The sequence below is a fragment of the Polyergus mexicanus genome, unplaced genomic scaffold, assembly GCF_030449975.1.
Source record: "Polyergus mexicanus isolate NDT 795.1 unplaced genomic scaffold, iyPolMexi1.0 SCAF_9, whole genome shotgun sequence".
Classification (NCBI taxonomy): domain Eukaryota; kingdom Metazoa; phylum Arthropoda; class Insecta; order Hymenoptera; family Formicidae; genus Polyergus; species Polyergus mexicanus.
The window spans coordinates 3,272,245-3,287,175 of NW_027223329.1; the positions used below are offsets into that span (position 1 = coordinate 3,272,245).

The 14,931-nt window shown below is 34.5% G+C and overlaps 1 protein-coding gene across 1 annotated transcript in view; it reads left to right on the forward strand.

The window, feature by feature from the left end:
• LOC138936444 (uncharacterized) overlaps window positions 1-14,567 on the forward strand; it is a 93,325-nt gene extending 78,758 nt beyond the window's left edge. Inside the window, exon 4 of the mRNA XM_070301866.1 lies at window positions 14,448-14,567. Coding sequence (XP_070157967.1) covers window positions 14,448-14,567 — 120 coding nt within the window. The remainder of the gene's footprint in view (window positions 1-14,447) is intronic.
• Window positions 14,568-14,931: the final 364 nt, after the last annotated feature.

The window sequence follows — 14,931 nt, forward strand, 5'->3', positions numbered from 1 at the left end:
AGCCGAGCGAAGAAACCGCGAGATAAATTTCGAGACGAGACGACGTGCTCGGTTCAGCGAACGTCACTTTGACAGATACACGTCATATGCATATGAATGACGTCTGTATCTTTTCGAGGATTACGAACGATGACGTTGTCCGTCACTTGTATACGCTCGACGACAGAAGTGCCTTAACACACGAATTGATTTATTTATATCGGTACATACATATATTTTCCATATACAATATATGTGCAAATTATATAAATGTACCGATATATGCATAGATTCGTGCGTTAAGGGGTCTTCCTAGTTTGATGCTCTGAAAATGAAGGCGATTTTTGGGAATTTTTTTAAAGAAAAGTATAAAGCATAATAATTCTAAACTTTGCACGTTTATTAAATAACATTTCGAATATATTCTGAATTTTTTTTTCAAACAAAAATATTTGTTTCTTTCGAAGTTACAATAGTCCAACCAGGATTTCTAAGAAAAAAATGGCGGACATGATTCCAACCATTATAATCATCTAAAATAAAAAAAAAAAAAAAAAAAAAAGATTCTTAATCCGTATGAGTTATCATATGAACTAGAATTAAATCGATATTTGCAAAATTCAAATTTTGCGACTTACAAAATTAATCAAAATTTTTTTTTTTTTTTTTTTTTTTTTTTTGGGGTCACCCTATTATAACTTCGAAACAAACAAATATTTTTGTGTGAAAAAAATTCAGGATATACTTGAAATATTATTTAATAAACGTGCAAAGTTTAGAATTAACATGTTTTATACTTTAAAAAAAAAAAAAAAAAAAAAAAAAAAATCGCTTTATGTTCAGAGTGTCAAACTAGGAAGACCCCTTAAAGCATTTCTATTGTCATCCGTAAATGGGAAACGAAAATCGAGATTCTTAATCTTAAGCATTCAAAATAATAAAAGTGGATGATTAATAATTACAATCGGCTCGATCTGTAAAACGATCTGGTCGCTTTCTCTTTTTGGGACGAGAAAGGCGGGCATCTATCGAAAGCACCCCTTCCGGAGGGGCCCCTTCGTTAATCACCGAGTGTGTTGCCGCGCTGCTCCCGATAGGTAGTCCTAAAGTCATCGCGCTCAACCACCTGCGGTGTAATTGCTCCTTTTCCGCTCCTCTTCGTCCCTTTTCCCCGCTGGCGATATATCCTGACATCTGGGGGAAAGGCTATCGTCCCCCCTCCCCCCTCCCCCCATCGTGTATATTCATTCGCTGCCACGGGTTCTGCGCTCGAAGCGTCGTTTAGAATCGGCAGGATCTCTCCTATGTCTCTTTTTCGATCTCCCTGTATCTATGCACGGTATTCGACCGCCACGTCGATGAGCGCCCCATAGTATCCTGCCCGCATAGCACCATGTTGTTTAAGAGCTGAAGGAACGCTGATTACACGCTTCTAGCCACGGCCTGCATTTTACAAGCGTGTGCACCCCTTTACTTTCCGCGATTAGAAAGGATTGCTGGTGGCATCCTGTTCTCTTGTCTTTTTAATGTATTCTCATTTGCGTGCGAGTATATATATATATATATATATATATATATATATATATATATATATATATATATAATTTCTTCTATTAAAAAAATTGATTTTTTTTATATGAAACAATTTTTTTAATTTTTTTTTTTTTTAAATAGTTATATTAATGATTATAATATATGAAAAGCCAAGAGAAACTGTTGTTTATTTTTCATCTTCTAATTTCATCAAAATCTTGATTAATATAACAATTAAAAGAAAAAAAAAGGAATAAAAAAATTGTTTCATATGAAAAATTAACTTTTATATGAAAAAATTGTTTATTCCTTTTTTTAAATAGTTAATATTAATAACTATAATATATCAAGAGCCAAGAGAGAGAGAGAGAGAGAGAGAGTCTGTTGTTTATTTAAGCTTATAATTTTATTAAAATTAAGATTTTTGAGTTATCGAAGTTTTTCATTTTTTTGTCGATAATCATTTACGTATATATATCTTTTAATTAAAATCTCTCGTTTCTTTTTATCACAATCCATGAGTTACGATAAAATACGATCAATCGTCTCTGTCGCGAGATCTCGTTTTTTGAAATGAGCTTTCGAAATAAAATCCGGAGCGGAAGAAGCAAGCGTCGTCTCGCAATCTCGCGTCACGCGCAGCACGTGTTGCAGTTAAGTCGAACGTTAAATGTCAAACCGGAATCTCTCGAAACCAGTACGCGCGACTTGGAAATCTCGAATTATAATTGAAACGAAGCTTAGAACGCGCTCGCGGATGAACCGGTTCGTTTAACTGATCGTAAAAAAAAAAAAAAAAAAAGTCGTTCCCTTTTAACGGCCCGTTGCGAGATACGTTAAAATCCACCTGCGCGTTTCGCCAATAATTCGCGTCTCTCGGGCGTCTTCTCGGTCGGGGGGAAACGTCGTTCGCGAAAGGATGTGTCGCGGAATCAGCGCGAAGGAATCCGAATGATTTCCCCGAGCTATCGTTAAAGAGGCTCGCTCGCATTCCAGATCCTTTCATCTACATACATTCGCCCGTGAGTACTTTTACACGATAAAACTTATAATAGGAGCCCGAGAAGTTTCGGCTGCATGGGTCACTAAGTGGATGATCGCTCCCTCGAACACAGTGTACCGTAATAAGTGGCGTGTGTGGCCGCCGAAACGAGAAACGGATTCCATTGTCTAACGGGTGATCCCGTAAATCTTTCTCTAGCGGAGAATTTTAGTCAGTGCGAAAGCAAGTCGGTGTAGCGGTTATTATTTTTTGTTTACGTCACTTCTTATTAGATGATCCTAAAATGTCATGTCGATCAATCGATTAATAAAAAAATGAAGAAAAGGCAAAATTGGAGTCTAGACATAATTTTCCTTTTTTTTTCTTTCTTATTATTAATTGATTTGTATCATTCGAGCCTTGGTTTATTAAATTTTTATTATTACATTAGGTGTGCAACTTTGCTTCCGCCGTTTTCCTATAGATGGCTTTAGCGGTAAGTAGTGGTCGAAATAAATAGATCATAGACGTCATGCAATAAACTTGGGCATCTGTCAACATAATCCCATAGAAACATTAGTCGATTTGCGTCTGCATCATAAAGTTATTCTCGATTGAAAATGTCAGTTTACGAGCCAAATTCTCGTCATTTGCGGGAGGTTTTAATTTTCTGCTTCAATATGAAGAAATCTGCGGCTGAGGCTCATCGAACGCTCTCAAATACTTATGGTGAAGCTATTAGTGAAAGAACGTGTCGTGAGTGATTTCAACGCTTCAAGAACGTTGATTTTCACGTCGAAGACTGGCATAGCGGTGGAAGAGAGAAGGTTTTCGAAGATGCAGAATTGGAGGCATTACTTAATGAAGACTCGAGTCAAAGTCAAAAAGAATTGGCACGATCATTGGGAGTGACTCAACAAGCAATTTCAAAACGAATCATAAATGTATAACCAGTTTTTTACAATAAAGCCTCGAATTTCGAAAAAAAAAGTTGTACACCTAATACTTAAAATGTCAGTTTCTTGAACAGAGAGTCGAATTCGGAATTATATGCAATATCGTCTTAATTTTAGAATCGATAGATTAATGGAATTTAATTTAGATTAAAAATAATTTAAATGACTCTTCGCGTATATTGTTAATTATTCTCAAATTGTTGGATGCAGCGAGGTTTTACTGTGTCCGTCCACCTTGTATAACGCCTCACTCCTCTTCGCGTTGCCTTTTTTGTTTCCGCTCTTCCCTTCGTCCTTCATAAAACGATTAGTATGCTCCGGCTGAGCCGGTTCGAGCGTTACTTTCTTCTATTTCGATGCGGTGGAGACCCAACTGGATCTCCGTTCATTTGTAATTTTATTCTGGCAGGCTGCTCTCGGTTTTCGAGTTAGAACCCAGTTAGAATCCTTTTGCGCGTTTCCTTTTTTTTCTTACAGTCCTTAGTTTTCGAGAAACTGAGATTTAAAATACGCTCCTCTTCAAAATATTTGTACCGTGAGAACAACTTTGCAAGTGTATTCATCGGTGCGATTTGTCGCGAGTCATGTTGACTCGCAAAGATTTCATATTACTAGGTATTAAAATCCTATTTGCTAATCAGCGGATAACCTCGTGAGTCTTATAATTTATAAGCCTACCGAGGACTGCGACGTCGTCGCTTAATGAACATTCAACGTTAGATTGATTCGTTCCATCTGTTGCGCCGACAAAATGTTGGCAAACGAAAATATCACGTGGTCCATTTACGTGTCGTAAAAGCGGAATCCGAAGTCTCCCTCGCTCTTAAGGATTATCTTCTATAAATGTCATCATCGAACTATTGTCTTTTAAACCGTTACAGCCCGTGTCGTCGCGATTCTCGTTTCTTTTTCTTTTCTTTTTTCCGGAATCGTTCGATCTGCGCGTTATATCAGTCGAAGAGAGAAGGATGCAAATATGTGGGTGGGAGGTATATTAAGGAGTCTTCTCCTAGTTTGACACTCTGAAAATAAGGAGATTTTTAGGAATTTTTTAAAAGAAAAGTATAAAACTTATTAATTCTAAACTTTGCACGTTTATTAAATAACATTTCAAGTATATCCTGTGAATTTTTTACAAATAAAAATATTTGTTTGTTTTCGAATTATAGCAGTCTAACCAGGGTGTCTTAGAAAGAAATTGTTGTTCGAAATAATTTAATAATTTTGTTGTTCGAAATAGTTTAAATAATTTTGTTAGAAAAAAATTCAGGATATATTTGAAATGTTATTTAATAAACGTGCAAAGTTTCGAATTAATATATTTTATACTTTTGTTCAAAAAAATTTTCAAAAATCACCTTTATTTTTAGAGCGTCAAACTAGGAAGACCCTTTAAACTATCTAAGCCATCGGGACCTGGGTATCTTGGGAGCGAACAATTCAGGAATCATCCATCAGCAAAAAAAAAAAAAAAAAAAAAAATAGAATTAATTTCATATATAATTTATTATGTTCTATGGGCTTAGATAACTCAATATACCTGTATATGGGACCAGCCGATCGCTTCATTCACCTTTCGTGACCAACTCGGCCCATTTCCCTCCCTCTTTCCAATCTCTCACCCGTTCGTTTCACCTTTATATGTGTCCGGTACTTCTTCTATTCGCTTAAAAATCCGGACAAAGCTGCCGATCAGCTCGCTCGCCACGAATTCTTCAGCCCCGCTCCTCCTGTACGTCAAATTCTTCGTTCGCGCGATTCTATACTTGGATTGCCTTCATACATTGCCTTTATTCGCGTACGAAACTATGATTAAACGCGCTCGTGCTAGGAGGCGTGTAAGCTCATAGAGAGGTTTAAGGTGGCTGGAAGTGGCCGATCCCGATGATGATAGTAACGTTCCGCCGCGAAAGAAGGTGCTTTTCGAGACTCGCATACCTGAAGAGAGGGTCCCGCAGGCTCCGCCGTGTTATTAACGACCCGGAGGGTAACCTTCTCGGGATCCAACCTACTTTTCTTCCTCTACCGTACGTCTTTTGCGTACCTGCTGACTCCGTTTTCATGATCATTCCTCGCGATTGTAATACACCGGTCACAATAGTCATTAAAAATTGCGAAAATAATTGGATTTTCACAGATATATATACATATATATCTTATTATTATATATATATATATATTTTTTTTTTTTTTAATTTGTTTGTCCAAGACTACAGCATTGATATAAATTTTCATTAAATTGAAAATGATTGATACGACTTAGCGATAAGAGATTAGTCGATTTCGCCAGTGACGATTATATCCTGGTTAACACAGCTGCTCTCTCTCTCTCTCTCTCTCTCTCTCTCTCTCTCTCTCTCTCTCTCTCTGTTCATGGATGGAAGTGGCTTTTATTGCCAAGGAACATCGCGCTTGTCACGTCAGACATAATTATTCGTTCCACATTTAAAAAAAGGAAGCTTCTTCAATTAGGTAGGTAGGAGGGCACGGGATGAATCCTGAATAGTACAAAACGATCGATGGGATTTTATTGCGTCGAGAGTAATTGCTACGTGTCATGTACAGCAACGGGGGCGGGTTTTACTTTGTTCTTATCTCGTTGCATTTATCTTCTTTACGGTACATACATCCGCGTTGCCGTTGTTGTTTTAACATCTATTTACGGAATTTAAGCCGCGTTTTCAATATTGATTTTCTACTCCGGTCACGAGAATCGCGCGCTGTCTAACTTCTTACCATCTCTCTCAAACGTATCGGGGACTTAAAATGAAGTGAACGAAGGCCCCGTTGTGTTGCATAAATTGTCGATTGCACAATCACGCTGTGGGTGTGGCGAAGGTTTTCTTTTCTTTTTCTTTCTTTTTTTTTTCCGTATAGAGAAATGTAGAAATCGTAAGATTCGCGAGATGCTTAGAATGCGGTAACAATTTCGTGTTTCGCGTGCATGCAGGATCATTCGAAATCAATGCCCTTAGCGCTGCCTGTCGTATACCATTGTCATTATAATCACATCGAGATTTCGCAACGACGATAAAAGGCGCACGGCCGATTGGCATTCAATGAGGATGGACGCAAGAGTGTAGGCGATCGACAACTCGGCTCGATTTTCTCGAGGGGATCGAACGGCGGGACGTTTTCCGTTTCTGCGGTCACGGAGTGATTCCGGGCCATTATCGCGATTAGGCCCTCTACAGGCGCCTCTCCGAAGATCCCCGGATTGATTCTCCCGACCGTGTGCGAGGCCCCGATTATGATAATGATACGTTCGCGCGTATCGCAACTTACTAAGAATGATATAGATACCGGCTTAGTATTTATGCCCGCTCCCAGTTCGATAGATTCGCGCTGCCGCTGGCGAAGTAAATTAGAGAAATTTCGACATTTCTTCCCTCGGTCGGCTTCCTTATATAATGACTTCACTTCCAAGCATAAATACACATATATCTATATTTTTTCATTATCACTTCAAATATTGACTTGAAAATAATTTTCGCGCGATTGCGGAGAAAGTTATACAATATACTTAGACATTGCTTATAAATGTGCAAAGCTACATTTTAAAATCCAGATACAACCGTTTATTTACATTTTCAATTTTAATTTGATATTATATATTGGATACCACTTTATTTTTTGCAATTATAATAATCTTTCAGATCTATCTATTTTTATAAAATTTTGTAGTGAAGGCAAAGAGTATTGTACTTGTAAAGTAGAGAGATTACATTAATTCAAATATATATTTAAATATATTAATGATAATAAAATATTTAATATAACGCGTATAATATAATATATTAATTAAAAAAAAATATATATATATATATATATGTATTATATTAATTTTAATAAAATAAATGACAAAGTTTAATTATCAATACATATGATAAATAATTAATTTGAAGAAATAAAATTAGTTTTTTAAATAATTCACTTTGCAACTTGACATATAAATATTGATTTTAAATATAAAAAGCGAGATTATAAATAAGAAATTGAGATTGAAATAAAAAATAAAACCTGAGCCGAGAGTTTTTTTTAGAAGAAGCGCGTTTTCGAATATTTTTAATAATTATGCAAAGAGGGTCTCGCATACACACATGGTACATCACGAGCGAAGGAATCGACTTACTATTATAGTGCTACGTAATTGGTTGCCGGTTATATACTCATCACTATTCATAGGACGAGCACGTTCGCGAGGCGCAGCAAGTTCGTTAGAGCCATCCACCCTGTCCCGCATAATGACGTAATTAGCGCGAGCCCTTGGTCGAAGGGGCTACCACAGTACACCAACTCACCCTTCTCACGCTTTTGTAATGCCTCTCGCACGAAGTCATGAAAAACTAACGTCGCGTGTACTAGTCCTCGCGGCTATTACAGTCTCTATCCATAAATGTCGTCCCTCGACTTTACGATCTGTATTACGAGAAAGGATACATATATCCTTTGTATACAGAGTGGCCCCGAACGTTCCAGCTAGACTTTGAGATCTTATAGGGAATTTAATTCTGAAGAAAAAATTTCCTATAAACATGGGTCGAAAAATGCTTTCCTAAGAAGTTATCGCTCAAAAACCTCTGAAATCTGTGATTATTTTACACATTTTTCCAAATATCATGGAAAATGTGGGTCTTTTAACAAAAAGTACCGAAACAAAAGTTGTAGAAAATTAAATTATCTTTCAAATGAGATCAAAATGATAGTTATACGTTCTATAGATTTTGATATAACCAGTTTCAAACAACGTACAAAAAGTGCTTTTGTTACTTATTGTTAGATCGATTAAAGTTGAATCAGGAGGAAATCCGTAAAGCGACTAGATCGGTCATTACTCGATGCCGAAAGTGTATTGTTTCTTCACGTCTTTATTCATTTTCTACTATTACATGCTATTCTAGTTTAAAAAAAATTTATTTTAATTTCATAAAAAAGAAAAAGATTTTTATTTGTATCGTTTTTTTTTTTTTTCAAGAAATTTAATTAAGTTTCATCTTCTTTTTATTTCATTTTCTTTTCATCTTTTGCTCTTCCTTTGCATCAGAGGTTTTTGAGCGATAACTTCTTAAGGAATCATTTTTCGACACATATTTATACGAAATTTTTTGTTCAAAATTAAATTTCCTATAAGATCTCAAAGTCTGGCTGGAACGTTCGGGGCCACCCTGTATGTATACTTGATCGTTGAAGTTGCTTCCAATTATTTCTGTAGTCATTTCTTTCTTATCTTCTCTTGATTATAGACTTGTAGCTTATTTATTTATTTTTAGTATTAAATAAAAATATATTTTGTTTAGTTTCTTATTTATTAATATCTTAAATTTTACCTATATTATTTATATGTATATAAATAATATTATTTTTTACATATATATTTATATGAATATTATTTATATTATATTAATATTATTAATATTATTTTTCTTTATTTTTTAATATTATTTTTAACATTATATTTTTAATACTATTAATTAATATTATTTTTATTTATTTTTTATTATTTATATTTTTAGAGAAAACTAATTAATTTTTTTTTTCGATTGAAATTACATCGTTCGATTGATAATACGCACGTTTTATCGCAGATATTATTAGCGGAAATTAGATTTGTCTATCGTAAGACACTAAGCGCGCCGACAAGTGCGGAAGTAATGTATGTCTATTGATTTACGCTTCTCGCCGGCTGTTTTCTCGACATTTGCGATCGTGCTAAAGCTAAGGTTTAGCGTAAAACGTAATCGCGCGGAGAAACACTATATACGCTTGGGCGAGAGGCTGGCATATGTCGATGTCTCTTCGCGCATGGCTGCCTCCCAGAACCGCACCGGTGTGTGCTGGACCGATATCAGGAGTCACGATTTTCTCGGCTGCGTGTTCTTATCGATAGTCTAAGCCGGGGCGCTGGGCGAGCCCCGGTGAAAGTTTGAGAAACTTAACCGGACGCGTTGCGCGTTGCTTCGAGCCGCGAACGTAAGAGGTGAACCGAGCCGCTGTTGATAATAAAATGCAAAATTGATATAGCGTCTCAGACACGGTTCTTGACTCCTCGTCATTTATCCGTATGAAATCGATGGATAAAATCGCGGCGATAAATACAATATAGCTTAAATATGCAAGGTGAAAGAAAACTATCTCCTCTCTTTTATATAATATGAAGATTATTTTTAATAAGAAAAATTAAAAAATGACTTTTTAAAAATATATTATAATTTATTTTAGTATATAAGAAACTTCCTTTTTCATTGGCGCAAATAAATTTTAAAAATAATAATTCCATTTTCTTTATATATTTATGATATTAATCAAATAAATATAATAAAATTATGAAATTTTAAAATAAATTCAAAAAAAAAAAAGATCCAGAAAGTGAAAATGGGAGGAAAGAAAACATGTTAAATTTTATTAAAAAAACAATATATAATATTTCCACGATAACATATGAAGCATCGTAAGATAAAATTAAATACAAGCATAAAAATTTCTCATGTGCTAAAATAAATTATAATATATTTTTAAAAAGTCATTTTTTAATTTTTCTTATTAAAAATAATATTGATATTATAAAAGAGAGGAGATAGTTTTCTTTCAGCTTGCATATCAAAATTTATGCTCGCATTTAATTTCTTCTTACAAAGCTCGATATATTATCGAGAGAGCATTATATATATATATTTCCCATTTTTAATCAAGCCTTGTTCTGAGTTTATTTTAAATTGTCATAATTTCTTTGGATCTTGTGCGATGTATATATTTTTGTGATTATTATATTTTTAAATGTTAAGAAATAATATTATCATTATGATATGGCATGAATTGTTCGCTTACTCGAGCGCATTCCCGACAACGACACGCGTTACCGATCTTCCGAACGTCCACGTGTGCGAATGTTGCACTTACGATTCTCTCGTAACGTCAATCTCTCGGAGCCTCTCACGTTCGACAAACGTTAACCGCCACTGCTTTTCAAGCCAATTAGTGGGTGATCTATTTCTCGAGCGGCGAAAAAAACGCGTCGATGTGAGATCATCAAAGCAAACGAATCTCGTCCGAGTCCTTTCTGGTAAACGCACGCTTCATGATTATCGCTAATACATACTATATAAGGCCTAACGAGGATCGTAAGAATTTCAAGCACTTTTATGTATTATTCATGTTAACTGTCGAACGAAGAGAAAAAAAGGACGTTATTAATCCGACGTTTTTACAAATAAAAATATATATATATATATATATATATATATCGCGAAACGCGAAAAATTAACGGGACGCGAAATGTGCAAGATATGAGGAATCATTAAGACATTGTAAAAAATCAGATTCCACTTTTGAAGCGCAAAGCAGGGAGAGGAAAGACCTTAATGATAAAATCCGTGTGAAATCTGAAGATCATTACATGCGGAGAGTGGACATACAATGGCTACCATAAAAACCGGCGTGGTACCATTAAAACGTTATTACGTTCGCGCTCGTGAATAAAGCTATTATTATATGCAATTATGCCAACGAAAAAAGATTAAAGGAACACGGCGACGCGTGAGGCAAAGGGTGGAGAGAGTCACTTTATGAAAGCACTCGCCGTGCCAGAGAAGGACGTTAACTAACGGTTAGGAGGCAAGTGGCATGACTCCGGGATTTGCGCGCCAATGTGTCAAAAAAGTTTTCTCAATTAAAGCTGGGCAACGCCCTTATAATATATAAAGCAGCGCTTTATATTCACCGCTTCATCGTTTCTTCTCGTTTTGAAGGATATTTTTTATTTATTTTTCTCATTTTCGCGTTGTTAATGATTGTAATCAACGATGCTTTCGCAAAGGATTTGCAAAGTATTTCGACTTATCCAAGCGCGAAAATATCAATATTTTAATCGCTTATACAGGGTGTAACAGAGCGCCCGTATCAGCAGTTTTTTTGAGGAAACAACGCATAAAGTGTAGTATAAGAAAATAATTGTTTTTAAGAAAATTATTTACAATGTATTTTTTTAAACAATTATTTGTTCTTTTTTGCACCAATTGATTTATCTCATTATCCTGTACAAAAAAGTATTACGGTAAGATTATTGAAAACTGAATATTTTACGAAATATTTTATTTTTTATATCAAAATATGTCAGATTAAAATATAAAAGTACCTAATAAAAAAATATTTTATTATAGTGCTTTGGAAAGCTCTCGAGGTAAGCTACAAGAATATGTAATGAAAAATTGGGGGTTCCATTTAAAAAATCCAAAGTGATTTTTATATGACCTTGACGGTGCTATTCAAGGTCATACTAATATTATTATATAATGTGCCACTTAGAGCTCTACAACTTTTGCATGAAACATTTTTCACGAAAATGCGTTGTTTCCTATTTTAAAAAAAAAAACCCCCGGCTGATACGGGCGCTCTGTTACATCCTGTATAACAAGTGCTTGAAGCGTCTAAAGTTAAGAAAGAATTTAAAATCCATAATAAGTACATAATTTTAATTTTCGAGAAAATATTTAAAGACATTTACATATAAAAGATTCCTTTTTTAAAATAAGGTTTTATTTATTTACTATTACTCTCGACGTCTTATTTCGTGGCTGAAACTTTGTATATGTATATCCTTAAAAATTAAATTGACATTCTATAAATGAGATTTCAGACTTTATTTTATCCCCATTCGAAAACAACAATTATGATATATCTATGCAATTGTAGAATCGAATCTCACCTTTGGCACAAGATGAAGCTCTCGACCTTTCAAGGTTTAATCTCGGCGCGAAAATGCACGCCCGCGAACTCGCAATCTTGGTAGGACTCTGCCGGGTTTACACCCGCCTAGGAGCTCTCCTGTGTGTTTACCAAGTCATCTGGCGTGCGCAGTCAACGAGGTCAGAAACACGATGGTGTTGCGATGTTGATGACCTCTAGCCATTCTCGTATGTCTCTGGCAGTTCCTGGAAAGTTCCGCGGTCACTCTTCTATTTCTTCCCTCACTTCTCTTGCGCGAACGACACTCGAATTTCTGTATTTCACAAATCTTTTATACAAAACAGAATATAATTAATTAACTCTTTCTGGAGATCTTACCATGTATTACAAAAATTTATATTTCGGATCCCTAAATTACATTCGAATTGTACACTCGAATCAGAGAGCAACAGATATGCCCAAAGTTTATTTGAAGAGAAATATTTCTATTATTTGTCAAGTTGAATAAGAGTTTGAGGAATTGCAATTTTCGATAAGCAATATTTAAAGTATTTAATATTTATAACATTTAAATATGTAAAGTATTTCAATTTTTGTGCATGAATGACGTCACGATGATCTTTCCAGATAGGTAAATTACTAAATAGAGAAGATGATCGCTTTTGCAAAACAAGGATTGTCCCATGTTTACTAATTGGATTGACAAGTCGCTATTACTCGATCCATCTAAGCGCTCAAGAATACAATGTTTTCTCTTCTACCGGAAAAAGGACGCTTCTCCAACTAGCCTTTATGAATTAATGTATGATGCAGAAGATGCTGTGCATCGAGACACCTTTTGTCTCTAAGAGGGAGATGCATTATTGTACCTCGCTTGTCATCTGGCGGCGCGAACAAATTTTTTTTTACATTCTACATTTACAATATAATATTTTTGCTATTACAATATTTTGTACATGCATAAGCATATTGGAATTATATTTTATCGAATAAAATTGTAAGGCTCGAGATATCATTGTTATTAATTTTAATTTCTTTTTTTAAACATAAGAGATTAAATTATCGCTCTTTGAGATTTTTTATTATTATTCTATTATTATATATAATACATTGTATTATTATATATGAAACAAAAGTGAATTGTTTTTTATCTGTGTTAAAAATTTATTTAAAAAACTATATTTTAAAAAAATTAATTAAATTTACAATTTTTTCTATATATATATATATACAGGATGTTCCATTTTAAAAGTTCCACCCTCATAACTTTTCAGGATCAACGAAATATTTTATTTTTTATATCAAAATATGTCAGACTAAAATATAAAATAAGTACTTAATGAAAAACTCAAAAAGTACTTAATAAAAAAATACTTTATTATAGTGTTTTGGAAAGCTCTCGAGATAAGCTACAAGAATATGTAATGAAAAATAGGGGGTTCCATTTAAAAAATGCAAGTTGACCTTCAAATGACCTTGAAAATGACCTTTAATGTCAAATCCAAGGTCACTATTAGATAGCCTTTGTTCCCTACAACTTTTATCCGAGTCGTTTTCCTTCAAACGTATATATTTAACGTATATATTTAATTATATATATATATATATAATTAAAATATAATGTACCATTAATAAAATATAATATAATACATGCTCGGGGACTTACGCGAAAGAATACTTGTCAGACACTTTTTTAAGATCCAGTACGCATCTCAAAATGTCTCCTCTGGCTGCGGCATCTCAAGTGCAGTGTCCATATTTGACATGTTTCGGGTAGACTCGCGGTGGATCGGTGATCATTGATATATTTGAGGATTGGATACGCGCGAAAAGGGGAGGGTAAACGAAAAGGAAGGTAGCCGGGGGACCGTAAGTGTCTTACGAACGTGAGCAAACATTGTAATGGCGATCCAACTCGGCTACCGACTGTTAAACGTCTTTCGTCAGCTTCCTTTGTTTCGGCGAGTAATTTCGCCGGATATTTTTAGTGAAGTGAAATATGTCATTGCGATGATTTAAACTTTGATTATTTAAGCCGTGTAAGATCTTTTTTTTTTTTAAATAAAAAATATAATTTATTATGTGTCATTTAAAAAATGCTACTGTTAGCATTTATTCAAAATTATCGCCGCAATTTGTACTACCGAGTATTTAATCTTTATGAAAAATATGTGCGAAATCTTTAATATTATACGTTATAAATATTATTATTTTATTATTAAAGTTTTATATTTAATAATTATAATTATTATATTATAATTTTTGTATATTTGTGAAAATAACTATTAACTACATGTATCTTTCTTTTGTTACAGGTGAGTGGATCATTTATTTATATCGATAGTTATTTACGATGGATCAATCAATTACGTCATTTCAGGTCAGAAAAAAATTGCAAATTTTTATTAATTTATTCCGATAACGAAAGGTTCTAAAGAATTTCCGCAAAGATAAAAGAATTAATGAGAAAAAATATTCCGTATAAAATTATCTCTGGCATATATTGAAATTCTAGACGCACGTTGGTTTCACGCAATCAAAATTACATTTTTATTCATCGACGGAAGGTTCCCCTGTCGCGTCGAGTAAAGGGATTGAGTTCATTAGTCTATTATCGCTCTAACCATCGCAATCTTCATCGTCATTATCGGCAAGAAGGCGTCAAGGTCGCTGGAATTTCCGCTTATTAAGACACCGCTGCCGACATCCGGCGCGCTTCGCGCAGAATTCGCCCCGTCAATGCGAGATCTGAACTCGTGCGAGGCATATTAAACATTAGCGAGGCATACAAGAACGCGA